Genomic DNA, 25,277 nt, shown 5'->3' on the forward strand with positions numbered 1-25,277 from the left:
ATAAACGACATTACACCTAGCCGCAAAGTGGCCAACTGTAACTTGTGTGGTCTGCGTCAAACTGCAACAGATAAAACCTCTACATTGCAACAACGGCACATTGTATCTTCCCGGAATAGCTTTTTGTCGTAAAAGAGCCCGTATTGGTGTGCAACTTTGAGTTGGCTCAACCCTCATACAAACGTGACATAACCCCTGAACAAGTCAACAAACTCGGGATCAAATTCGGCGACCCAGTCAGGCTCGTCAACTCTCTTAGCAGGTCGTCCCTTTGAGCTTCCATCGCCCGTAGCTGCCTCGGCTGCATCTCTAACGATGAGGGACGTGGTTGGTTCAGCTGCTGCAGAACTACGAGGAGACTGTTCCAAGGTCATCTCTGGAAGGCCAACGGAGACGGAAGAACCCGGATGTCCGGATTTAGTTTCTCCTGAGGGTGTTGCTCCCGTGTCCCTGTGACTATTGCGCTCCGAAAAGCTGGTGGTTGCCTCGGACGACTTGTTTGACAGCTCTTCGCAGAGCAGTTCATTGTTAGCCCCGGACTTGAATGCCCTTGCTCCAGCTTGCGCCACCGTGCAGTTGTTCGGATAGAGATCGCCTGGTTGGAAATAATAATCGCAACTCTCCAGACATGTGTTGCCTACGTCGTCATTTTCCTTCAAGGGTATCGCCACAACAAGTTGACCATCGCCTCGGCTTGAGCTCTGAGCGCCACGGTCGGTAGCGCTCACCCGAGTCCCCAGAGTGTCCACATCAATACAAGGTGATCCGGTTACAGGATGAACCCCCATATTGAGCGGAGACATGGCAGTTGCCGTTTTGAGAAGGTCCTCTTCATTACCATCGTCCATGAAGGAGAGGTCGATGCAATCTATGTCCATATCGTCAAGATCCACGTCACTCCAGTCGTTCATTGGCTCCCTGGAAGAGCTCTTGAGCGGCGGAGTGGGACCCGGTTGACACATTGGTAGTGTCCCCTCAACCTTCCCCTCGACATTTGGGCGTTTAGCCTTAGGACCTGCTGATATGCGTGCCATCACCTCTGCTTGTTGCGGTTGGCGGTTTCGGGAAGACCGGTTCCCATTTGGCTCGTCCCCGCCATCTACGGCGGGCTCCTGTCTCTTCCTCTTTTGCCGCTGCGGCTCAAGCTTGCTGGGCCTGTCAAGGCCCTCTCTGCAGCACCGGTGGCTGCATGGTTTGCCAGATCTCGTGGGGACGTTTCCGCTACAGGGGTGATTGCAACGCCATTTGCCGTTCGGCAACCGAACGGCCTCTGGCTTAACCATCTGTGACAGATTGCTGCCGTCTTCATTATTCCAGCCCGCCAGATGGTCCTTGAACTTGTCTGCCTCTTTTAAGTAACTCTGCCCAGCCAGCTCCTCAACCAATGAATAATCGTCCGAAACCACCCGAGAATTGCCCCCAGCTCCATATATCTTCGAGGTGTGGACCACTGCTTGTTCAGCAACTAGGATGAGGTCCGAGTCGTCGATTCCGTCATTAGCAAGGTAGTCTTGGGAGTCTTTTTCCGTCCGCCGATCGAACCCTCTGTTTGCTGCAATCTGTCGTGACGGAAACACAGAGGCTGGGATATTGTGTTCGATGGCTGTCGATACCATTGTTCCGACTATTTCCTCACAGCTGAAATGACAAAAAATTCGTTCAGTTACATCACGTAAACCGACCGAGAACTTGAGTTCGAAGCCCGCCTGTTTGTCAAGCTTTCTAATACTCCCGCGCCAAAAGTACACCAGGACTCCGCCGTGAGTCTCCGCTAGAAATGTTAGAGCCGGTGAGCGGCCCAGCCAGTTTGGAGGACCTTTGGAATTCAGGTATCTGAGAGTGGCCTTGACTTCAATCAAGACAGGCTCCTCGGCTCTACGCTGGACCTTATGGCTGACGACTGCTGCCTCCATGTGTAGGCGGGGAAACCTGTCAAGCTGGGCCTGTAGGTTCTTGCCGAAGGGCGGCTGGCGTGACATCAACCGCTCAATCTCGTCGTGATCCTTGTCGGCAAGTTGAAGAACGGTGTGGATGTCCTTGCTTGCCAGCTTTCTCATCCCCACGGGCCCGATGCTTGGAACCTGCGTAAGCTGGGTGGCACGTCCTTCCCAGGACTCAGCCGCAAGCCCTCGCGCAAGTTCAAGGGCTGTCTTTATCCCGACTGAATCGCGGTCATGTCCCTTGCAATCAATGACAGCTCGTACCAGGCGGCTCAGTCGTTCGAAGACCAGCTTCCGCTCAATCATGAGTTGACGTCTGAGCTTGACTGCGTCATTAGAATCAGGGTATTGCACGCATCCTAGATGAGCTTGGACTATCAGAGAAATCTTGTGTCGCGTCTGGGTCACCAGTTCCTTGATCGGATACGTGATAACGGGAGACTGGTTGATTTCCCGAAAGAGCTGCCTCTCCGCTGGTCTGAGGCGAAACTCTCGAAACTCGGATGCCTGGGCAAGAATTGTAATCTGGCAGGTCAGTACATCGGTGTCAAACAGAATGCTTCGGGAGAGACCTTACCAATGTCTCCATCCCAGCACCGCGAGGAATTTGCAGGAGAAGTTTCATTGTCTGGAACTCCACCATATACTTGGACATTGCACGTCCATACTCGGTGCAACGAAATGTGTCCTGGTCTGTTACCAGTTGCGCTTCCTGAAGTTGCCTAATGTCACGCTCGCAAATCTCTTCCAGTTTGTCGTCGATCTGGAATGGGTTTCTGGTTCCACCTGAGAGGTGGTAGTGACTAGGATTGCGTCTGAGTCTCACACTCAAAAAGGTGCCACCGAGCCATCTCTTTGCGGATGGTAGATCGTGGATGGTTCCCAGACAGATCTCGGAGTTGAGGTGCTCAATCAAGTGCAGGTGCAGCGTGCTTTCCAAAATCTCCTGTCCCGACACCATTTTCTGATACCGCTCTCTGTTGGCGCCGCGGGTGAGAATGATGGCTGTCGCGCTGTCATCGAACTGTGGTCGACCCGCGCGTCCAAGCATCTGCATGACTTCGAGATCAGAGTATTCTTCCAGCTTTTCGTTTGTGAAGCCCACTGTACCCTTGAGGACGACGGTGTGACAGGGCAGGTTGATGCCTACGGCCAAGGTGGAGGTGCAGCAAATGACGCCCAGCTGGCCGGTAAGAAAGGCCTGTTCGACGGCGCTCCGATCTTGTGCATCGAGTCCAGCATGATGGAAGGCTACGCCAAACCCGATGGTTTCCTGCAGTTCTCTGCTCATGACAGATATCCCTTGGGAAGGCACAGGCCAGAGCTTGCCGCCTTCCGGTCTGCCGGCTGCGAATTCCGCCAACATGGCTGCGGTGCTTTCGCACGATTTCCGAGTGAAACAGAAAACAAGAATCGGCTTGTGCTCTGCGTGTTTGGAGAGCAGTCCCGGAAGCTTCTGATCGAGAAACCTATCGAACATGAAATCATTGCTAGTACTGTCGAAGCCGTAGACGAACTTTTGGAGTTTGACTGGGCGGAAGTCTTCACCAAATGCCTCACGGTAGGCGGGAAGTTGCTGGTTTGTATGGTTGCGGCCTAACCATCTTGCAATGTCCTCCGAATTGGGAACTGTTGCACTGAGGGCAATGAACCGCACGTTGGCTCCAATGGCTTTCATTCGCGAGACCACGGCCTCGAGGGTCGCGCCACGAACGTCCTTCAGAATATGGACCTCGTCGATAAGAAATAGCTCTACCATCTGGAGAAGTCTTCGGTGATCTTGCCACTTCCGGGTGATGGAGTCCCACTTCTCGGGAGTTGTAACGATGATAGAAGCATCACCGACGCGTCGCATCTCGGCTGGCGAAGTGTCCCCGGTCAGCTCCGCGCACTTGAGGTTCATGTGGCCAAACTTCTTTTCCCAGTCACGAGCTCTCTCAGAGCACAGGGCCTTGGTGGGGGCTTGGTATATGATTTTAAAATTCTCATTTCCTCGGTCGAGAGCTAGCTTGCAGATAGCTAACTCCAGGATCGCGGTCTTGCCGCTGCCGGTGGGGGCGGCAACCACAAGGTTGTCATTAGTGCGGTAGACAATATCGAAACATTTTGACTGGACGGCATTGAAAAGCTCATATGGGAATATGGCCCGGAATTTGTCCGGCAAGTCCTGGCGTAGGCTAACGAGGGGTATTCCGCGAACAACGGGGGTCGTGGAAGGAGAGCTGGCTTGGGTAGATGCACTCCGCTGATGTTGCGGAGAGGTATCCAAAGCCGGCGGCAACTCGTTTTGCAAAGATTTGGCATTCCGTCGCTTTCTGGCGCTCACCCTTGCGGCAGGGCTTGAGCTTCCGGGGCCTCGGGAACTAGTCGGCTTCGCCAACTGCAAACTCTGATCCTGTGGTACTGCAGACAGTCAGCAAAGTGCTTTACCATATGGGCCACCGATGCTCGAACCATAGTGTCTCGAAGTTGGTTCAGGCTGCCATGTGCTGCGTGACTGTGCTGTGATGCGTTCAGGGTCCAACCTCAGCGTTGACCCTGCGTTGACGGAGTTTCCTGTGTCTTTTGACTCCAACAGGCTCCTAGGCCCTTTAGGCTCGAATGTAGGGTTTGAGAATATGGCGGTATCGTAATACGGGTCGTGTGAATCTCGTGTGTTGAACATATCGGAGGACGAGGGCGTTGGGAAATATTCGATTGTTTGCCGGCGACTGGGAAGATTGGGAGGCCTGGTACGCAACGGTGAGTGCCCGAGAACATCTCGGTCTAAAACGTGTCAGCATTCCTCCTTAATACTAGCCGAGGGAAAGCAAATATGCCTGTACCAAAATCGTCTAGGCCATCCTCGAATGGGTCTGCCATGTTGATTGCGCGAGGAAGTGTGGCGCGCGGGGTTGAGGCGCAACACGAGGTGAGCAGTTTTTGCTGATTACTGGTAACAGTGTGGTGATAAGGCAACTCTCAAACTCCGTCGCCATGAACCTAAAAAGTTCAGGAAACCTTCGTAGGGTGTCAGAGAGATAATTAGTAGCGTCCCCGGTTGTAGGGATGGGAGCAGATGTGAGGGCAGCTCCTTCCTTGACCGGCTTCCAGGTCCCCTTGCGAAGCCTTGGATTTGAGAGCCATGACGAACAAAAACCTAGATCCAGTCTCGAGACCAATACAAATCACAGAATTTGATCTTCAACTCCCGGAACGTTGCTGGGTATAGCGAGGGTACAGCGACGGTATTATTAGATGCGGTGGCAGGAATTATATTAACTAATTATACTTATTCGTCTCCATTGGTAATCATATACACCCATAAAGAGTGGAGAGAGTCGATATTCCTCCAGAATGATGCGACCAGGTCTGAGAACAGCAAACTGTCGTCTGCGCATGATTAAACTGGTGTTGTGTTGCGTCTATTCCCCAACACCGCGGCCGGGTCCCAGGTTCCAAGCCACAAACCATCATGTGACGACGGGAGTGAGTCGGGCCCGAGCGAGGTGGGACCGGGCGCGGGGAACACACACCAAAGCTTCTGGCAAGTTCAATAATTCCGGGCCGTTGTGGCAGGTGGGACTGATTTCGGGCTGCTTTCGCCAGTCGGGCCGTGCCTTTATCGCCAGCGGGGCATTCTTCTCAACTTCTGGGCGGTATCTTGATCAATGTTGTGTTCTGCTGCGATTTAACTATCGCTCGTGCATCCCCGAGTGCGCATTCCCTGTTGGCCAGCCTGAGCGCTAAGGCAGTTGTAGAATCCACGCCACTTGGGTACAATTGGAAGGAGCTGAATTGGCTCTCGGGGCAACCAGTCCATTCAGGCAGGTGTCTGGCAGCACGGGGCTGAAATGAGGGACCAATAAGGACAGCGGGCCCCTGAAAATCGCCAATTGCGGCTACCGATTAAAGATAGCGAGTGCAACGCTAATTGTCCATCAAAGCGTATCGGGCAGCGCACGTGGCGGGACAAAGAGTTGTTGTCTTATAATTAACTGCGCTCAATCGCCGCTGCGGCGTTGGTCACGATGGGAGGGCGAGCCGTGTCACTCCGCTCGCTGTGGCAACGTTCAAGCGCACCATGAAGGCGACTTCGGTATTTTGGCTGTTTGCCGGCCTGCGGTCGCTGGCTGCGGCCGAAACCATTGCCGAGATCAACGGGAACAGGTTTATTTCGCCGTACTCGGGGAAGACCGTCACCAATATCACCGGCCTCCTGATTGCCAAGGGGCCCGATGGCATCTGGATCCGCTCGACAACCCCGGACGACGACGATGCCACCTCGGAGGCCATCTACGTGTACAGCAAGACCGTCGGGTCTGCGCTTTCTGTGGGCGACATCATCTCTCTCGACGGCAAAGTGTCCGAGTACCGGTCAAGCGACAGCTACATTTACCTGACCGAGATCACCTCCCCAAAGAACGTGCAGGTGGTGTCGACCGGTAACGCAGTGAAGCCCCTGGTCATTGGCAAGGACACGCTGTCGCCGCCCACGGTGCAGTACACCAGCCTCGACGGCGGTGACATTTACAGCGTCCCCAACGGTGTTGCCAACATCTCTGCGGAGAACCCTGTGCTGCAGCCGACCAAGTACGGCCTCGACTTCTGGGAGAGCCTCAGCGGCGAGCTCGTCACGGTGAAGGCGCCCCGGGCCGTCAAGACGCCCAACAAGTACGGCGACACCTGGGTGGTTGGTGACTGGACCGTGACCGGGAAGAATAGGCATGGCGGTGTCACCATGTCGGATAAGGGTGAGTCGAGCAATCTGATTTTGACTCGGGTACTGGAAACGGTTAGACCTGACGCATTCTCCAGACTCTAACCCGGAGGTCATCATCATCGGTTCGCCTCTTGACGGCACCAAGAACCCTTCCAATTCCAAGATGGGAGATCAGTTTGAAGACATTACGGGCGTAGTCCAGCAGGCCTATGGCTTCTACACCATCCTTCCTCTGACCGCCATCAAGACGACGACCACCGCCTCTGCCGCGGCCCCTCCCACCACCTTGCTCAGCCAGGGCAAGTGCAAGGCCCTCACAGTCGGCAGCTACAACGTCGAGAACCTCGCTCCGACGTCGGCCCACCTGCCCAAGGTTGCCGGTCAGATCGTCTATTACCTCAAGACGCCCGACCTGCTGTTCATCCAAGAAGTGCAAGACGACAGCGGCCCTACCGACGACGGCGTGGTCTCTGCCAACGCCACCCTCACCGCCCTCGTAGGCGCCATCAAGGACCTCAGCAACGTCACCTACGCCTTTACCGACATCAACCCCGTCTCGAACGAGGACGGTGGCCAGCCGGGCGGCAACATCCGCGTCGCGTACCTCTACCGTCCCGAGGTCGTGAGCCTGTACCAGCCAAACAAGGGAGGTCCCACCGACGAGACCAAGGTTGTGGCGGCGCAGGGCAAGGGGAAGAGCAAAGGGAAGGGTAGTGGCAAGGGAAAGGCCTCGGACAGTGCGCCGACTCTGTCCTTCAACCCGGGACGGGTGGACCCGACCAATCCGGCGTGGAAGGATACCCGAAAGCCGCTGGCTGCCGCGTGGACGCCCAAGGGGGCCAGCCGCCCGTTCTACACGGTAAATGTGCACTGGTCCAGCAAGGGCGGCGGCACGTCGCTGCATGGCGACCAGAGGCCGCCCATCAACGGGGCCGTGGCGGCGCGAACCGCGCAGGCAAACGTGACGGCGGTGAGTACCTAGTAATTAATTGCCACTCTGAGTCGGGCGCACGGGGGAAGACGCAATCAAAGATGGGAAGAAGAAGAAGGCAAACCATTACTGACGTGTACTAATCGTCACCAGTCGTTCGTTGCGGAGATTCTGGCCCTCGACCCGGCGGCGAATGTTATTGCCGCCGGCGACTTCAACGAGTTTGCCTTTGTGCAGCCGCTCAAGACCTTCGCGGCCGTCTCAAGGATGGTCGAGCTGGACGAGGCGGTTAATACACCCGTCGCGGAACGATATACCTAGTAAGAACCCCCTTCCCATCCCTCTTCCGGCCCACCTCTCTATACACTAGGCACCCCCAGCCGAAATGCTGGTATATTAATGAATAGATCGTTACTGACGGCAAAACCAATAGTGCCTACGACATGAACGCCCAAGCGTTGGACCATATGTATGTCAGCCCGGCTCTGGCGAAGAGCAAGACGACTCGCTTTGAGCACATTCACGTCAACTCGTGGGCGGCTTTCGACGATGTTGTGTCGGATCATGACCCGAGCGTTGCTTTGTTTGACGTTTGCGGTTGAGATGGGTATGAGAAGGGTTTTCGTAATGTATTTAAGGTGCTTAATTTTCTCTTCCCTTTAGACAGCGTCAATCTTCTTGGGGGTATAAGTGGTTTTAGGGATGATGTCTATTCTATCAAACGTTGTAGAGCTGTATAAGCTTGGGGAGAAATCATGACGCGCGCCTGCCATTCCGGCTGTCGAGTTGGGCTTCCCGGATGAAGATTGGTGACTGTTGATAGGGCATTATAAATTAAGAATGGGTCTCCTTTCCCGACACGGGCATGCACAATACGACACGGAAAACGACATCTACATCGACAGAGAGTTCAACGTCAAGTCTCTCCCGGCCCATCGGTCGCGATATTCGACAGGGGAGCCGCACACCAAGGGGAGGCCGGGGGGATCAAGGGAATCCAGCCACCCTAATCGTCAGAAGCTTCGCTACCCTCTTTCCGGGACACGGTTGCGTCATCCGCGTCGCCCGCGTCAGCTGGCACGTCAAGGCTGGCATCATTTGAGTCAACTGGGATGTTGGAGACATCTAGGATTCTGTAGCAACGTAAGCCGGCCACGGTCTCCGCTTGGATAGAGCAGGTATTCTGCCCAATCTCGAAAGGCACGCCCTGGTGTCCTGTCGTGGGCACGCGATGGTTAGCTAGGTAGGCGCCAAGGTGCTGCAGATATAGCGGTTGCCACTCACCGCTTGTGATCAGATTCACCTTCACGGCGGGCCAAGATAATTAGAGCACGTCTGTAAGGCGGTTGGGTCAGGACAAATATCTACACGGCACCGTCGTTCTCGGCCTCAGCATCCTCTTCGGGCAAATACATCCTAGAGGACAATGTTTTAATTAGCAACTCAACCGCTCACGCTCATGCAGACAAAGGTCAATTCTCCCGTGCCCCTTCTCTTCAGATAAGCGCTCTCGCAAATCCTGGATGTCGAGATCGACGGCCACGCCAACGCTCTTGGAAGCCTTGTACGAATCATCGCTCGGCAAAATGGAGCTCATGTCATTCATGATGCCGTAGTCGACCGTTTCGCGTTCCAAGACATCGACCACACGGTCCAGCGCAAGTTCTTGGTGGCCTAGCGTCGCTTTCCGCTTTTTTTGCCACTCGAGGTACTTCAGCTGGTCGTAGGTCCCGTCACTGATGTTGATTGCTAGGCGCTTACTGGTGCTTCGAACTGTCCATTTCAGCTTTCGGGACATTTTTGCGGCCTGTAAGGTCGCAGGAGTAATTAGTCTGAAGAGGGAGGGAAGCTGGCTCAAGAAGAAGTGTTGGTTGCTGAACTTCGCACCCAGTGCGAGACTGGCGACGAAAGGATGAAGAAGGAAAGTCTGAAGCTGCAGGGAGTGAAACCGAGCAATGGAAACTCGAGTGTTGGGGATTGTTGTGTCGAAAACTGTAAATACGAGGAAAGGGCTCCTCGGGTTTTTGAGGATAAGGTCACGGAACCATGTCGCGCATCTTGACCACAGACCGTTGGTCCTGTTGGATTGAGTGCGCCTCTGTTTGGCGTCTGATGTGATCGTTTTGGATTAGGGGCTGCAGAGCACGGCCAATTAACAATCTCGGGACGAAGTGGGGAGCACGTACTGTACGGATTAACTATGTATGTACTGTACAGTACAGTACATACAAGTTGTACATTCTCTGTACAGACCTACATAGTAGGTAGGTACGGAGGTAATTAATCCGTACATACACACATACCACCCCCAATATCACACCCTGTTTGGCTTTTGCTAAATTAAATAAACGGAAAACACATTAACTCAAACCTTCTCAACACATAAGTCAGTGTACATGCAAGCATTTGATCTCGCGTGGATGTGCGTAGCATTGCAGTCAATGCCGAGTTTGTTGTCGAGTTTGTTGTCGAGTCCGTACGTAGTAAGGTTCATCTCAGCACGACGCGGGAATAATTGAAACTTCCGAGGAAAAAAAATAATTACGTTACACATGGGTCTGTCTCGCAGTGTGTGCAGAACTTAACAAATGCACTTAACCAGACGTGATCATTGCTTCGACTTGGTTGTGGTCACTTGAAACTGTCAAGTGGTGTCTTGCCCTGGGAAGGAGAGCAATACTTGACGGCGCTTCAATACGAAGCCGGACTGAATGTATAACGCAGTACTCCGTATCTCACACATCAAAACCGAACCGTCGTCTGTCATCTCGGGCCACACCAAGCCCATCTCCCCCAATCATGAAATTCCTGACATTCCCGAGGTTGCATTCAGTATACCTAGTGTAGAACCTGCTAGTCACCTGTTGTTGTTGTTGTGGGGTTGGGAGGGACGACGTCACGGAATCCGTCATGGATGATGTCACCAAACGCAACTCATAGCATGCACGCACCACACGTATTTCCATCTAACATGCGTCTGTCTAACGACAACGCGGAACTCCTCAATACACGCAGAAATCTGCAGCAATCTCGTTCTTCAATCCCAGAACCACACCAGTGCAAACACCATCACAAAAAAAAAGAAAAATCAACAATAATAACAGACTGACAACCATGGCATCCGTCCGAACTGCTACCCTCCGCACGACGCTGCGCCCTGTTCCCCGGCAACTCCCTCGCATCCAGCCGGCCCGAGTCCGACTCTCCAGCACCGGACCCGGCTCCGGCCAGGGAGGAGGCGTAGGCGACAAAGGGACAAACAAATTGTACAACAAGGACGGCACGAACCCGAACAAGAACTTGGTGTAAGTCCTCCCAGCCCATGACCACCACCCGCCAGCAGCAGCCCTCGGACCGGAGAAAACGGCCGGGCTCAGGATATGGGAGCCCTGCTGACCGTGTTCCCCCTTTTCCCAGGTACCTCGGACTCGGCGCGCTCGGTCTCGGGGGTGTCTACGCCATGTTCATCGCCAAGCCGGAGAAGGTGGCCGAGAAGGCTCAAGGGACTTCGTCGTCGGCTCGTTGAATGGTTTAGTTAAGAAGGGTTGAATGAGGGGACGGTTCAACGATTCTTTGCATTTTTTTCGTTCTCTATTACTTCTCTGTTGTTGTTCTACACGTGATTTTTCGGGTACTCTAAAATGTTTTGGTACATGACCTTATGCTCTTTTCTTTCTTCCGTGTTATGTTGATTGCGACTATTATTAATTAACACATAATTGGCCCCTCACAAGATTCTTAGTCTTTCCTTTTTAGCAGCTCTCCTAGGGAAATTCAAACAAGTGGACAATCTCGGTCCAGCTATTATTGCTTGTACTCGTACCGGCCGTACCATCGGGCGAGACTTACCTGTCAAACATTCGGACCGCCCAGAAAAGCACGAGATGCAGATCCCTGGCCATACAAACAGTCGGGTAATTAGATGCTGTTTCCGATTTTGCCTGACCTCTGGCGTACTGTTGTAGGGTAATTACAAGACTTCAACACGCTTCCACAGTGCGCCCTAATTAATAAACGAAGCACAGGTGATCATGCATAATTAATCAAGATGTACCTGAGGTAAACAAGCTGGGAAGAATAGATTGGCTGCGCTCCGGATCAAGAACCACAGAAGCGGGCAGCTGACAGCCCACAAATGTCCGGTTTCAGATCGTGCTCGTCAGGAGATAGCTATGCATATTAATTACTCAGTGCCACGCCTCCTCGAATAAAACTAATCAAGGTACCCCTTGACCGATTAGAAAACAGTTCGGGTGGCCTCTTCGTCGATCTTTATGCCGAACTGGCGCACGGCGGTGGCATAGCTCTGGCCCACGGCCTGGCTGCCGTAGATGCGCATCTCTTTCTCATACGCAGCCGTGACGCCGGGCTTGCAGCCGCCGGCCTCTCGCAGGAGCCGGCCGAGGAGGGCCGAGTCGCGGACGGCCGTGTTGGCGCCGAGGCCGCCGGCGGGCGTCATGGAGTGGACGGCGTCGCCGATGAGGGTCACGCGGGGCTCGTTGGGCCACTCGGGCACCCCCGACGGCGCCGAGCAGGTGATCTTCCAGAAGGCGGCCTCGGGCTCGTCGAGCTGGTCGATCAGCGGCCGGAAGCGCGGGTGCCAGTTCCTGGTCAGCGACCGGGCCACGTCCGCGGCCGGCTTGCCGACGATGGTGTGGTCGTCGTTGGGGGGCCGGATCACGCCCGGCTGGGCCGACATGGTCCACCCGAACCGGACCGAGGGGTCGTCGAGCTCCCCGGGCCGGACGTTGGTGATGATGGCGAACGAACCGTCCGGGTGCGTGTCGTCGCGTATGATGAAGACGCCCTCGCCGAGGCCCCCGAACGCCGTGGTGGGCGCCTGGCCGTGGATGCCCCTGGCTCCCGTGTCGTAGACCTTGAGCTTGCCGCCCGAGAGCTGCCTGGCGACGCGCGACCGTATGCCCTCCCCGCCAACGAGCAGCGAGCCCTCGACCGACTTGGTGCCGTCGGCGAAGAGCGCCCTCACGCCGTCGTCGGTCAGCTCGAAGCCTGTGACCTCCTTGCGCCACTCGATGTGCGCCTCGCAACCCGCGGCAAAGATCCTGCGCATGTCTCCGCGGGCGATGCCGACGACCTTGCCGCCCCGCGATGCCAGCGCCTGCTGCCCCGCCACGCGGCTCTCCTTCTCTTCCCCGGTCACGGCATCGAACTCGGTGAACTTGGACCCGTCCGTCTTGCCGCACTCGTCCCAGAACCGCTGAAACGTGTCCGGGTCGAGAACCTCTTCGATGGCCTCGAGCCCTTCCGCAGAAAGGCGTAGTCTGTACCCTTGTGCTCGGAAGACAAACGAAGCATCGCGTTCGAAGATCCTGAAGGGTATCCCGGACCGACGCAAGGAATGAGCAAGGAGCAGAGACGCGATCCCCGCGCCTGCAATCAGGACTGGCTTCTGTGTCGACATTGTCCTGGTGTTTCTTTCTCTCTTTCCTTTTCGTTTTTTTCCTTTGCTTTTCCTCCTTCTTCCTCGTATTCGGTGCTTGTGGCTGCTTGCCGAGTCGAGATGGAAAAGACGGAGATACCGCTGTCCGCTAATTATCTGCAAGATGGACTCGGAGTTTGGTATCTTGGGGTGTGCTTTGATCGTGAAGGATGTAAGCAAAGTAGCCAGACCTGGAAGCTGAGCTTAATTACGATTCCATTATTATTAATAAGCAAAATCGGCATGTCCAAGCAGAATTACTAAATCGGCGTACAGGCTGACGAACCCCGCTAAGTCCGGACCGTGTTAACTACAAGGGATGATTACTGGGAGGAAAGCGAGAGACAATCTGTTTTCAGTCATTCGGAGCAGCAGCTTCTGAAAAGTTCAACTTGGCAACTCACCGAATTCCATTTTGCCCTGGTCATAGTGAGCGAATGGCCCGGTGCGGAAGCAAGCAAAACGGCTTGAGTGGGATCAAGCCAGTCGTCCTGTCCCTAATAATTCTTTGACACCCAAACGCGTTTCCCGAGGGTTTTAGGAATCTGAGTGGCTTCATCGAATCCGCGTTGTTGACTTGGTTGTTCGATAAGAAAGACAAAAAGCCCGAAACGAAGAAGCTTACCGATCTCCCACCTCTCTGCTAATTATATCTGACATGATAGCTATCTTGGGTACATACTTACTGACCTTGGAGCACATCTTCAGCCTGATTTGGCCTTCGGAGTCATGCTCAAGAGACGGGAGCTGGATTCAGCGAGTGGTTCTCTTCTGCAGAAAGTGTAAAGAAGGGGTTAACTGCAAATAAAAATGGCTCACTCACTCGGGCCTTTACAGCACATTGAATTGACCCTTGCCCTGTCATGAGAAGGTGATCAAAGTCTGCTGAATCTCCCGCATCTCGGCCGATCAGATGTCATCCCAATAAGGGATCCCGTCTGCCGGCGCGGGCCACTCCGGTACGGGCCCCACAACCGACCCGTGTCGGGTTTCAACTCTTCCCCTGCTCCCTCCCCCTTTCTCTGCCGGAGCAGCTTGCATTCGACTTGACAATGAAGTGCACTGCTCTCTGCAGGCACCGGCACAATCGCGTGTAGATTCCTTCCTGGTGTGCATCTCCCCATCGTGTTTATGGTATTGCCGTCATTTTCAATTTTTCCCTTCAGTTTCTCTCCTCTCTCCTCTCTCCTCTTTCCTCTAGGTTGGCTCATGTTTGAGCCTAATTAGTCGCGCTCCCTGAAACCGAAAGGTCTTTATCTACTTCGCTTTCGGTCGATTGCCAAGATGTTGGAAATCAAAGCTGAGGTGGGGACGTGGCGTGAATCGAGGGTTGTGACAACTCGAGCTCTCCCATGACGTCTGACAGGCCAGGATAGGTGACTGTGCAATCCGTACCTTGAGTACCTTTTGGGCGACGAGAAATCGTTTGTTCCTCTTGGGGCGCAATTTTTTATTTCCGCCATTACTTTGCTGTGGCGCAAATCGCTTTTAACCCCCAGCAGAAAAAAGCATCTTGCACGACCAGCGTGAGTGCGCTTTCCCTCTAAAAAAAGCTCCTAGGCCCAACCTGAAAGGCTGCTGGAGCTTGATCTGACGGATCACCAAAACTGCCAGAGGCGATGAGGCTGCTCCCAGTTGGTTCAGCTTATGCTTATTATTAATTCGCCCAGCTTGCAGCCCCGCCGTGTTATCCGAATTGAGCTGCTGCAGGTCCCAAACACCTTGCAGTAGGAGGCGCCGCGACAAAGCGCATGCGACCGTGCATTGGACCGGCAATTTTTGTGTCGGTGACGTCGGGAAACGGCCCGTTACCCAACGACAAAGAAGCCTTTTTGATCCTGCGAATCTGCTTGCAACCCCGAGGCGAAAAGACACTGACCCGCGACGACGGCATCAATACGAGCTTATATTTCGTCTTTTTTTCTAAAATATAAACGAAAGGGAGAAAAAGAAGTTGCAATCCCAAGCGCTGCCGTCCGCCAGCGGCCTAACAATTCACTGCATTCAAGATGGCGGCCCGTAGCCCAAAGATCGCAACGGGGCCGACGCTGCTCGGCATGCCCTTGAAGCAAGCGTCTTTGCTCACGGTACGCCCTTCGTTCGCCGCAAGCAATGACTTCATCCGGCTGCTAACATGTTGCGCCCAGTTAATGTTGCAGAACTCGGCCCTGATTCTGGTGTGCTCCTCTCCCCGCTCCTCTCCAATCCTCCCATTCGGTCTCGAATGTTCACCCCCTTCTAACGCCGCCGCGATACCCAGGTTATGCACTACTCGCGGGTCATGAACCCACCGGGTGACCATCGATACTTCACCTCGACCGCCGTCCTGCTCAACGAGATCATCAAACTCGCCATATCTCTCAGCTTCTCGATTCACGAGGTCTCCCGGAGTCTAGCACCGCAGACGCCCGTGACCGTGCTGCTGGAACAAATATACAATCAGGTCTTCTCTGGGGATGGGTGGAAGCTGGCGATTCCCGCGGTCCTGTATACATTGGAGAATACGCTGCAGTACGTGGCGCTGAGCAATCTGGACCCGGTGCACTTCCAGCTTCTCTACCAGCTAAAGGTAACCTCCCCACCCCTAGCTAGCTCCGTGCTTCCGGAGCTGCAACGGGAAGACTGGATGCGCTGATGCTTTTGGGGTAGATCATCACCACCGCGATCTTTATGGTTGTTCTTCTCGGCCGCTCTCTCGGAGTCCGACGCTGGCTCTCTCTCGTTGTGCTCACGGTCGGAGTCGCAATTGTCTCCCTTCCTTCGTCAAACGCCAAGGATATGGCATTGGACATCCACGACTTCAGCGACCACTTCTTTCCCCGATCTGTACACGAGCTGGGACAGTTCGCCGGAGGCGTGGCCGAGGCAGCCAGGGAACTCACCAAGCGGGGCGTCGTCGGGCTGACAAACGGCCTCAGCAAGCGGTCGGCGACGTACGAGGGTATCGCGGATGACCTCGACAACTCGCCCAAGATGAACTACTCGGCTGGCCTGACCGCTGTTCTGGTTGCCGCCGTCGTTTCCGGCTTGACCGGGGTCTACTTTGAGAAGATATTGAAGGAGTCGACAACCCCGGCTTCCGTTTGGACAAGGAACATCCAGCTGTCGTTCTACTCCCTCTTTCCTGCCTTCCTCATCGGCGTCGTCGTCAACGACGGCGAGGAGATTGCGAAGCACGGCTTCTTCGACGGGTACAACAGCGTCGTGTGGACCTCCATCGTCTTGCAAGCCATTGGCGGCATCTTGGCCTCCCTCTGCATCAACTACGCCGACAACATCGCCAAGAACTTTGCCACGAGCATAAGCATTGTTGTCAGCTTCCTGTTCAGCGTCTTCTTCTTTGACTTCCAAGTCACTATTTCGGTACGTCCTCTTGAACCGACCCCCCTCCCCTCCTTTACTCAACCCTTTTTTTGGTGTTCTTCCCTTCTCATCGCCCACTAACCATGGCATCTCTTAATACAAAGTTCCTATTCGGCACCGTTCTTGTCCTGGGCGCCACATACATGTACAGCCTGCCCGAACGGAAACGCGCCCGCCCCCCGCCCATCACCATTGCCAGCTACGAGAAGACCACCATCGAGGGCACGCCGCGCTACATCGACCAGGATCGGTTGACCGTCAACCCGCTAGACTCGGCCGCGGCCCGTACCGGCAACGGCGGCGGCGGCTCTCTGGGCCTGTCGTCCTCGCGACCAGCCTCGCCGCTCTTCTTCCACGAGCGAGCGCCTTCCGCTAGGGGGAGGAGGGCCGATGATTGAGATGGCTGTTGGGGGGCGGGGGGGATTTCTGTCCAATCATGCCTAGCTGATGTTATGAGCTATGAATGACTCTCTATTACTCTTGGATGGTTGCGCTGGGGACGATGATGAGAGGCTGGGGGTAGTGCAGATGGGGCCAATGACGGGTATGACAACAGTTACAATGCTGCGATTAATGTCACGGCGTGAGCATTTACATGGTCAGGTAGGTGGCTATCGGTTAGCAGAGGTACATGATCGCCTCGGAGTTCTGGGGTCGCAACTGGTGGGTTTGGATGGGATACAGACGATCGTATTTACGTAGGAATCAGATGCGCAAGCACGGCAGGTGGGCGGTTGGTTGGTCCCGGAGAGGCGACCGAAACCGTCCGATTCTTTACACCTACTCGTTGAACTTTGGTAGGAAAATAAGACATAGTTACTCGGGTATCTACAAGTCTCGACGCCAACGACCGGCAGTTCGTTGCTCGTTCCGGCGGAGCGTCTGGTGATTCCTTCTTCTTCCCACACACACACAGAGAGAGAGACAGACACCAGCCAGCCTTTGGCCATATTGATGAACAGTGGCAGAGCCGAGTGTGTGCACGGCATATTGCCCATCTCGTAAGGCTCGGGCATCTCCAGCCGCTGTACATGACGGGCAGACAAGGCCAGGGCAGAAATGAGGGTTGCAAATGCGACGTCTACTGCTGATATATATTCCCGCCACGTTCCGAGTCCCGAACCACGCGTTCCATCAATCCGGCAACGGACGAAACCAGGGCCAGCGAGGTTGTGCACCCGAGATGCAGCCAGGCTCACGTTCGGGCAAGCCGTCTCCGGATGGTGGTGCTACGTGTGACGGTTGGGTGGGATCAGTTGTGCTTCCCTTGCCCTTTTACTTCCTGAACCGAGATGTCATGGGTTAACATTGGAAACGAGACCATTACAAAAAAAAAAAAAAAGGTCGTAAGCTCTTCGCGGCGGGTGAACATTGCTGCTGCGTTAAAACCATCGGCATCAGAGAGGTTCACCGTCAGAAAAGCGCGACCCCCCGCCCCGGCGAGAGAGACAGCGGAATCTGGTTAGCACCGAAACGGGAGGGTTGACGTCGAGGCCAAATCACCCGGCAACACAACTGCTGGTTGCGCTAACCACAGGAGAAAACTGAAGCTGTCTAACTAACTAGTGGTCGCAGGTTAAAATGCCAGACTTTGAGGATCGATGTTGAGCTACACTAGTCTGGCTTGTAGATCATGCTCGTGCGTCGTGATCCTTGTTGAGCTTGAGGATCGCCCTTGTCCTGGGGATTGTACTCGACCCCCTCCAAGCTTTTTTAGTGAAGATCGACGGGAGAGATTGTGAAACTGGGCGCAAGTTTGGAGCGGCGCCTGGGGAAGGTTAAGGGGCAAGGGGGGTAGACCTGGCGCTGCTGATTCTCGATATGGACATGGGTAAACGTGTCTTACATCGAACGACCAGCGCGACATGGCGGTTTGGCCGCAGATCGTTTGCTGAGTTCTGACCCTCGGGCGTTCCTATGGTAGATTCTGAGGAGCTGACCGAGGCATCTGCCCCTCCTGGTGTATGCGTCGCCCTTGCTTCTCAGGCGAATGTGGGCACATGGATCGGGGTGGATCGCCTGATTTGAGAGAATTGGGGCTCTTCCCTGACCAAAGTTTAGGCAAGTGCAACCGGGTTGGCACCATCCTCCGAGTCAACTACGCCGCGAAGTACACACGCTCGAATCACGCTGCCTACCTTGGTCAGTTCGGCGCTGGCATGGGAAAGTTACAGTGTAGTATCTATGGAGTCATGTTGTGCCTCATTAAGTATCTCGTGTACGGAGTGCGCATTGCTCAGCCCTTTGGGCTAGGGTGCCGTGCCTGTTATCCAGGTGACAACCTACCCTGCGCAGTGTTCTCGGGGAGACGCGGACTACGAAGAAACAGCAACTTCAGCCATCCTTTGGTGTAAATCAGCATCTAGTGTAATAATGAGGACAAAGCATCTAAATGTGGCCACCTGACCATCGACCCTCCGCAGGGCCCCAGCTGTGCGCGGGATTGCTGAGAAATCCGGGGATCATGTTTCCGTCCCCCCTTGCGTGCGTTGAGCGATCGCTGGGCGATTTCCGACATGGATTGGCGAAATTGCTGGCGATCATACGGGCTTTGCTGGTCTACACCAACTCCACTCGCGGAGTGTAGGGCACGCAGCAGTTAATAAAAGAGTGTTAGCGTAGACGATTTTCGCTCCCCTTCACGGAATGCAACACTGGTGCAACCTGGGCGGCCACGCTGCAATGAGACACGGTGATCGCTGTTTCTGCACGTACTGTAAAGAGCCGCTGTTTCTTATCAGGCAACCGCTTGCGGAATCCGAACCAGTTGCCACTCTCGTTTCGAGCTGCAGCAGTTCGGGTTCATGCAAAAAGCCAGATTTTCTTGGGCGCAGATCCATCGCCGCGTGGGAGCCCTCCATGACACAGATGGCTTGCAGGGAGTGTGGCTGACCCCTGCAGATTCGCATCATGGATGCTGAACCAGATGAACCAGTCACCATCAGGACCCATTCAAAGTGCTTCGCCCGAAGGGACCCAGGGGCTCGGTCCAATCAGTGAGCGAGTCCGTCCCGAATCTCAATGCACCAGTGGCGAATGTCTAATCGGTAAGGTTGCTGGCAGAATTTCCAGCTCTGAGCTCGCATCGGCCACCTCCTCTCCTTTTGGCAGCATCCCAACCCCCGCTTGTCTTCTCGCGCAATATGGATCGAGGTCCTTTCTGCGGAGAATGGCCCGCTCAGCCCATTTGTGTTCCAGCCCTGGCTCAACGGACTCCCAGTGCGCTATCTCGGCAGATTGCGCTTGTCGTGAGCATTCTGGGTGGGTGGGATTCCTCCCTAACCTGCAGGGGGGGATCTGATTGCCGATGCCAGGGTGTGCCCTGATGCAGGTGTGCGGTCGAGACAGGTGCCAATGGCCACGTTTTTTGCCGTGGAGAACCATCGATCCTGCCACGCAGTTCACCATAAGACGCGGTCGGCCACCCATCGTAGTAGTGTACACTACGTAGCGCAAGCAGGCAGTCCCTTGTATTGGGGAAATGGGCAGCCCGCTGGGTCAAACCTGGGGAACCCTTTATTCTTTTTTTTTTTTTTTTTTTCCTTTGCTCGCCTGCACGACCACGCTGTCGCGTCCCGGAAGTGGCGGGCTATTAATGCGAAACCCCGAACTTCCCACCGCCATTTAGGATACGATTGATTGACTCCCGAAAAACAATCAGGCGCGTTTGTAGAGGTCGCTTTCTTCGACGATTCTCACTCTCGCACCGATGCTACAACGACGGTGACCCGAACCCCGAAAGGACACATAAAAAGCCCGACACACACGAGCCACACAGTCGAGCCCGAGAGGTTGGAACCTGCGGCACAGCCTGCAATGGGGCACACTTCGAAATTCGTGTTCCCCTTGCCCGGCCGCAGATCGAAGCCGCCGCCGCCGCCTATGGTGTCAGCCCCCTTGACGACGAAAGCGCAGAAGATCCTGGGGGCGGCAGACCTCAATCTCGACGTACGCGCGATTCCGGGGTGGGAGACACAGTCCAATTCGGGCATCAGCATTGCGGTAACAGAGTCCACAGCCGCCGCTGGAGAACACGGTAATGGCGCGGTGCACAAAGAGGGCGGTGGCGGCCCAAAGGCATCGCGGGATAGGCGATGGGAGCAGGAGTCCGATATCATACCCTCCGCGCTGAACAGCCACCCGGAGCTCCCGGGCTCGATGGTTTCCGACGACGCCACCGACGCATCGAGTCTCCGGCGGCGACAGTCGAGCTCGACCATCACGTCCTACTATGACAAGTCAAAGCTCCCGCTCTCAATATCGCAGCAGACCTCCAATTCTGCTATGGCAAAGGGTCTCCCCCCTAAAGCGATGGCGCTGTTGGACATGGACGGCGAGTTCGCAGAGCCGAAGAAGGCGCGCAAGAAAGCCTCGAAACTTGACCTCTCCGCTCTACTGCAGAGAAGCAGGTCTCCCAGGCACCTCCACCCGGACGGCAACACCGGTTCGGTCCCCGACGCCGACCTGTCGACCAAATCTCCGTCAGCCATGTCCGTCTCGACAGCAGCACCGACGCCGCCGCTGCCGGTAGGGCAACAAGCCGACGGGGTCATCAGGAAGAGACTCACGAGAGAGTCGCTGCAAAGCAACTCGGCGCACCAGACGTCGGCGTATGACTCGGCCAGCCGTCCCGAGCAACACACCAAGGCCAGCATCGAGCTGCACAACCTGTACGACCACTACGAACAGAGGACCTTTGCGGACGCCTTCGACCAGAACTTGGACGGTTGCGACTATCGCATCGAACCACCACCAGCCGGGCCATCTCCGGCTTTTACCACGTCTACCACAGGGCAGTCAGGCAAGGCGTTCCTCTCTCCATTCCCGACCACGGGGCTGCGACCTGCGCAGACGGCATCGAAGCCGTCTCCGGTGACAGCCGCCGATCTGAAGCTGGCCGGTGTCGGGGCTCCCTCGAGCCCGGTACCTGCTGATTGCGCAAGTGTCTCGAGCCGACATACCAGGACTTCCAAAGCGTCCAAGCGGACAGATCGCAGTCTCCAAGAGATCGACCTGCTGCAGAACAGTGTTCTGGCACTGTCGTCCGACTCGGAGGACGACTACGAGCTGTCGTCCAAGGGATCACTCACGGTCCCTCCATTGAGCGACGGGCAAGCCAGCCCGACAAGCCCGCGGTCGTCGCTGTCACAGGTCAGCGCAGGAGCTTACGACGGCAGTCGGGGAAAGGCAGTGAAGCGTACCAGCTTTGCGCCCAGTCCCCAATTGCTCCCCGGTGGCCATGGTCCCACGGCAGCCAAGGCACCCAAAATCAACCCGCGGACGAGTTCCCTGAATTCCAGGACTTCTTCATCCGCGTCGAGCCATGGCTTAGTTCGCGAAACGTCGCGGCTGTCCATCGGCACGACTTCGACCGACCGCACACTCTCCAATGTTCGCAATCCGCGTGTCGAATCGGCTGCCGCGGCCAAGAAGGAGCTCAAGAAGATGCGGAGCGAGTCTCAGTTTGACTTCCCGGCCCCGCCCAGTAACCGGGGCTCGCGTTCGGCCTCCGTATCCCGCATGTCGGACCTGTCATACCCCGCGTCGCTGAGCAGCGACGATTTGCACTTGCAAAGCCATCGGCTTCCCGTGGCGACAGACAACGGATCCATCCGCAGCGGCACGAGCCTAGGCAGCACAACCAACGCCGGACGCCGGGGCAGCGCAAGCAGCAGCATTCACGATGGCAACAGCGGGCGTTTCATGGCGGTCACGAGGCAGGAGGAGATGCTCTTGGCTGCGCTGCGGATGAAGCGCGCCAGGATGCGGGAGGACATCATTGCCGAGTTTGAGGGTGACATGGAACGGGACGAGCACCACGAGCTGAGGCGGGAGATGACCAACGACAGCATCGGTACGAGCGGCAGCATGACGAGGCAGTCCTCCCGGAGCACGATGCGGCAGGAGATGGGAGCGTTGAGTGCGCGCCCGCGGCATCCTTCCGATGCGGAACCCAGGAGGGAGCACCTGGCGAGTGGAGATCTGCTAGGGGTGGTAATCCCCCAGTCACCCTTCGACCCGACCATCCGCACCCCGGTCTTGGAGATCGGCGAGTTTATTCCATCCGAGGAGAGCCGCAGCACGCAGGGCTCTGGTGCGTTAGAGAGGAAAGACAGCCGGGCCAGCTCGGTCAACAGCCAGCGATCCGGTTCGTCCAAGAGACGATCGTCGCTCGGTTCCATGACGGCGTCAACATCGCGGAGGTCGCAGCGGGGAGACGGGAGCTCTTCACGTCAGAACTCGCGCCAACTCAGTCCCAACGGCCACAAAGACCTGCCGCACCAGATCCCGGAGGATCCAGCCGAAGATGACGATGACGATGATGATGTCGGAATTCCGCGGCCTGATTCGCCCATCTCGCCATCCGATTTCCCGGTGCCGGTATCGATCAGAAACAACCAGCAAGTGCGGCTGAGTGCGGTAGGATTCTACAAGCCCAATTCGGATAGCGGATGGTGAAATCTCGCTGGAATGGGCGAAATAATCACGAGCGACAGGCGTCGCATTTCCTTTTTGGTTTTGTCATCAACAAGCAGCGCGGCACACCAAAATCGGGTGGCGGCTCAGCCCTCTGACTGTGTACAATGTACTGGATTTTTGTTTTCATCTGTCCTCATCAGCACGGGAGATGGGAGCGGCGGAGAGTGGGAGGCAGCTTCGGGAATGCGGGGTAGGGGCATGACTTAATGACTGGAGAGGGCCCAGAACACATAATACACTCGCTTCATTCTTTGGTGGCCCGGAGGCAGGCCCGCCGGGGAGCTAGTTTGGAAGTTAGACTTCTATTATACCCTTGTAATCGGCCAACTGATGATGACATGCGCGAGCATGCACCAAATAATTATACTCTAATCAACTTCTCCTCTAAACACCTTTCGTCTCGCTATAGATCTGCAATCGGGTTCCCTGTGGTGCGTGGGGATGTGTCTGGCTCTATTTCCAAGTGATCAGCACTCTCATCCCTTCGCAAGAACACAGTCGTCCCACTGAATATAATTAATAGAGAGAGATTTGTATTCCTAAGGGCTAATTAGTGAAAAGGACCAGGAAAACACCAAGACGTTCGTCACCGTCCCGGCAATGTCCTCTTGGCGACCAGCTCGCGTGACCGGGCCAGTGGAATCCCGCCAGCCCGTCCCGGACCTAACGGCGACGCCGATAACGCCCATCATCTCGACGCGGCTCTGCCTCTCCCCATACCCGCGGGATCCCTCCTCACAGCGACAACCATGCCAACTGTTGGGACATGATCGTGCTTGCGCCACAATAGCAGAGCATTGTCCCTTCGCCAAAAGGCCCACGTCGAGCGGCATCAACAAACACCACGTCCCGGCCTGCTGTTGCGTCAGAGGGAGCTGCTCGTCCTCGTCCTCGTCCTCCTCCGTCCCCCCGTCGAGGGCCAGTTGGAGAAAGGTGTATCCAAAAGAAGACAATGAATGGCACTCCCCGAATCCCTTAGCTCCGGCGTGGAACTCGGTCGGAAAACTCGAACAATGGGAACGATCAAAAGAAGGCTCTATAGCGGTAGCTTCGAAGGTTTAATGAAGTGCCTAGTAGGCTACTTACTGAGGGAAGAAATGAATGCTCTAAATATATAGACAAAGGAAACAGCCCGTGCGTTTAGCGAGCATTGCTCGTTGTCATGGGTTGCTCGTAATTAGAGCATTAGAGAGAAGCGTGTACGCTTCCGACACCCGGTCTTGGAGAGCTTTCGGCTTCAGGGAGTAATTAATTATGGGAGAGAGGAGGGATCTTTTCGCCGGTTAGGAACTTGCCTCTCAGGGGCCCTCTCGTGAAACAATGTGGTGAGACTCTCGAGTTACACTAGAAAGCTTGCCCAGTTGCTAGCAGGAGGCAGTACGGAGTACTATATACGGATACTGATTATAATTAAACCACGTGCGCCGGTGTCCACTCATACCAGCCACCCTGCTTTCTGTATTACAAGAATTAGGCCGAGCTAATCTAAGAGTAGCCTGTAGTGAGACCGCCCCAAAGTTTAATATCTGTGGGTCGCCGGGAGCAGCAATCTCACAGCTTGTGTGTAATTACTGTCGCTCTTTGGTTTTTAGCCCAGTGCGGCGGCGTTCAAGAATGCCAGCCGCATGGCTCCCATCGTCGTGGTCAGAGAAGTATTGGCTCAATAGAGGAGAGTCTTCCACTGCTTGACGAGGGGAAGCAGCACCATATTAGAGGTGTTGTCTAATTACCTTGGAGTATCTTGGGCAGTGAAGCATGCCGTTAAAGGTTTGGCCTTTGGCTCCATGTCTGCCATGCGCTTTCGTTCTCGCCCGATGCTGCAAACTGTATGCGTGTCTCAAGCCTGACTCGCGGACGTGTTGGGGATAATTATTCGATTCATTGGCGTACGTAGGTGCTCGGTGCATCACCGAACTTACCGCTGGCCTAATCAATGTATAATAATTAAATGACCATAACTCGAGATTATTATCCGATTCGAAGCGTGTGATTCTTGCTATGAATGTAACTTTGTTGACCAGCTGTTGGAGCGAAACGATATTGATAGAGGTACCTAGGTACTTTCATGCGAACATCTCTCACAACACTCAACCATATAAATCACCAATATAGTGGATTCCCCAGGAGGACCACATACCCAAAAAGATGAACCCAATCATGGTTTGGAACATTGACCAGGCCTCCTGAGGTCCGAGCCATGGTGTATGTGGCGACGCCAGCTGCCGTTGCCCGATGTAGCTTGCTTTTGTCATGTGTCAGTTTTCGGGATTCCTGTCCCGGTGCGAATTGATAAGAGCTTCTTCCCTCAACCGCGCAAAACTCTCTTTTTGATCGCCAAGCTGCAGTGGAAACCCCTATCTTCAATATGATGTATTCAGAACAGCCAGGCAGATTCATGGATTACTTTATGTACATGTACAT

General features: G+C 55.1%; 7 protein-coding genes across 7 annotated transcripts; 4 read left to right on the forward strand and 3 right to left on the reverse strand.

Annotated features, from left to right (window-relative positions):
- Positions 1–106: 106 nt before the first annotated feature.
- Positions 107–4,696, reverse strand: P884DRAFT_316771 (uncharacterized protein). The gene is made up of 3 exons (XM_069445294.1): positions 4,466–4,696; positions 2,518–4,285; positions 107–2,354 (listed from the first exon to the last, which is right to left on the reverse strand). Exons 1-3 carry the CDS (start codon positions 4,603–4,605, stop codon positions 174–176), a joined length of 4,089 nt encoding a protein of 1,362 aa, XP_069294183.1. The 5' UTR covers positions 4,606–4,696; the 3' UTR covers positions 107–173.
- A 1,215-nt stretch (positions 4,697–5,911) lies between these two features.
- On the forward strand, positions 5,912–8,450 carry P884DRAFT_231227 (Endonuclease/exonuclease/phosphatase-like protein). The gene is made up of 4 exons (XM_069439820.1): positions 5,912–6,673; positions 6,738–7,612; positions 7,727–7,893; positions 8,007–8,450. The coding sequence occupies exons 1-4, from the start codon at positions 6,004–6,006 to the stop codon at positions 8,173–8,175; spliced, it is 1,881 nt and encodes a 626-aa protein (XP_069294184.1). The 5' UTR covers positions 5,912–6,003; the 3' UTR covers positions 8,176–8,450.
- A 3-nt stretch (positions 8,451–8,453) lies between these two features.
- Positions 8,454–9,598, reverse strand: P884DRAFT_332382 (uncharacterized protein). Its single transcript, XM_069445783.1, has 2 exons — positions 9,029–9,598; positions 8,454–8,788 (listed from the first exon to the last, which is right to left on the reverse strand). The coding sequence occupies exons 1-2, from the start codon at positions 9,369–9,371 to the stop codon at positions 8,580–8,582; spliced, it is 552 nt and encodes a 183-aa protein (XP_069294185.1). The 5' UTR covers positions 9,372–9,598; the 3' UTR covers positions 8,454–8,579.
- Positions 9,599–10,529: 931 nt separating this feature from the next.
- On the forward strand, positions 10,530–11,353 carry P884DRAFT_332383 (uncharacterized protein). The gene is made up of 2 exons (XM_069445784.1): positions 10,530–10,878; positions 10,991–11,353. The coding sequence occupies exons 1-2, from the start codon at positions 10,688–10,690 to the stop codon at positions 11,097–11,099; spliced, it is 300 nt and encodes a 99-aa protein (XP_069294186.1). The 5' UTR covers positions 10,530–10,687; the 3' UTR covers positions 11,100–11,353.
- Positions 11,354–11,810: 457 nt separating this feature from the next.
- On the reverse strand, positions 11,811–12,995 carry P884DRAFT_272755 (uncharacterized protein; the record flags this gene model as incomplete). The annotated part of the gene is made up of 1 exon (XM_069442548.1): positions 11,811–12,995. The coding sequence occupies one exon, from the start codon at positions 12,993–12,995 to the stop codon at positions 11,811–11,813; it is 1,185 nt and encodes a 394-aa protein (XP_069294187.1).
- Positions 12,996–14,755: 1,760 nt separating this feature from the next.
- Positions 14,756–17,201, forward strand: P884DRAFT_287646 (nucleotide-sugar transporter-domain-containing protein). The gene is made up of 5 exons (XM_069443893.1): positions 14,756–15,100; positions 15,161–15,190; positions 15,274–15,582; positions 15,663–16,376; positions 16,481–17,201. The coding sequence occupies exons 1-5, from the start codon at positions 15,023–15,025 to the stop codon at positions 16,772–16,774; spliced, it is 1,425 nt and encodes a 474-aa protein (XP_069294188.1). The 5' UTR covers positions 14,756–15,022; the 3' UTR covers positions 16,775–17,201.
- Positions 17,202–19,891: 2,690 nt separating this feature from the next.
- On the forward strand, positions 19,892–23,228 carry P884DRAFT_264258 (uncharacterized protein). The gene has a single exon (XM_069441832.1). It carries the CDS (start codon positions 20,193–20,195, stop codon positions 22,833–22,835), a length of 2,643 nt encoding a protein of 880 aa, XP_069294189.1. The 5' UTR covers positions 19,892–20,192; the 3' UTR covers positions 22,836–23,228.
- The last annotated feature ends 2,049 nt before the right edge of the window (positions 23,229–25,277 follow it).

The sequence above is a fragment of the Thermothelomyces heterothallicus genome (genome assembly GCF_042370625.1).
Source record: "Thermothelomyces heterothallicus CBS 202.75 unplaced genomic scaffold P884_scaffold_31, whole genome shotgun sequence".
In the NCBI taxonomy this organism is placed as follows: domain Eukaryota; kingdom Fungi; phylum Ascomycota; class Sordariomycetes; order Sordariales; family Chaetomiaceae; genus Thermothelomyces; species Thermothelomyces heterothallicus.

What these genes read in the sequence shown, in the direction of transcription:
- P884DRAFT_316771 (XM_069445294.1), bottom strand. Translation starts at nt 4,605, where the DNA reads ATGTTCAACACACGAGATTCACACGACCCGTATTACGATACCGCCATA. An exon ending in AACGCAGGGTCAACGCTGAG is followed by an intron (nt 4,286 to 4,465) that starts GTTGGACCCTGA and finishes AGGCCCCGGAAG; the next exon opens with CTCAAGCCCTGCCGCAAGGG. An exon ending in GTGCTGGGATGGAGACATTG is followed by an intron (nt 2,355 to 2,517) that starts GTAAGGTCTCTC and finishes TATCCGATCAAG; the next exon opens with GAACTGGTGACCCAGACGCG.
- P884DRAFT_231227 (XM_069439820.1), top strand. Translation starts at nt 6,004, where the DNA reads ATGAAGGCGACTTCGGTATTTTGGCTGTTTGCCGGCCTGCGGTCGCTG. An exon ending in TGTCACCATGTCGGATAAGG is followed by an intron (nt 6,674 to 6,737) that starts GTGAGTCGAGCA and finishes CGCATTCTCCAG; the next exon opens with ACTCTAACCCGGAGGTCATC. An exon ending in GTCGCGGAACGATATACCTA is followed by an intron (nt 7,894 to 8,006) that starts GTAAGAACCCCC and finishes CAAAACCAATAG; the next exon opens with TGCCTACGACATGAACGCCC.
- P884DRAFT_332382 (XM_069445783.1), bottom strand. Translation starts at nt 9,371, where the DNA reads ATGTCCCGAAAGCTGAAATGGACAGTTCGAAGCACCAGTAAGCGCCTA. An exon ending in TGACCTTTGTCTGCATGAGC is followed by an intron (nt 8,789 to 9,028) that starts GTGAGCGGTTGA and finishes TGCCCACGACAG; the next exon opens with GACACCAGGGCGTGCCTTTC.
- P884DRAFT_332383 (XM_069445784.1), top strand. Translation starts at nt 10,688, where the DNA reads ATGGCATCCGTCCGAACTGCTACCCTCCGCACGACGCTGCGCCCTGTT. An exon ending in AACCCGAACAAGAACTTGGT is followed by an intron (nt 10,879 to 10,990) that starts GTAAGTCCTCCC and finishes CCCTTTTCCCAG; the next exon opens with GTACCTCGGACTCGGCGCGC.
- P884DRAFT_287646 (XM_069443893.1), top strand. Translation starts at nt 15,023, where the DNA reads ATGGCGGCCCGTAGCCCAAAGATCGCAACGGGGCCGACGCTGCTCGGC. An exon ending in AGCAAGCGTCTTTGCTCACG is followed by an intron (nt 15,101 to 15,160) that starts GTACGCCCTTCG and finishes TGTTGCGCCCAG; the next exon opens with TTAATGTTGCAGAACTCGGC. An exon ending in AGCTTCTCTACCAGCTAAAG is followed by an intron (nt 15,583 to 15,662) that starts GTAACCTCCCCA and finishes CTTTTGGGGTAG; the next exon opens with ATCATCACCACCGCGATCTT.
- P884DRAFT_264258 (XM_069441832.1), top strand. Translation starts at nt 20,193, where the DNA reads ATGGGGCACACTTCGAAATTCGTGTTCCCCTTGCCCGGCCGCAGATCG.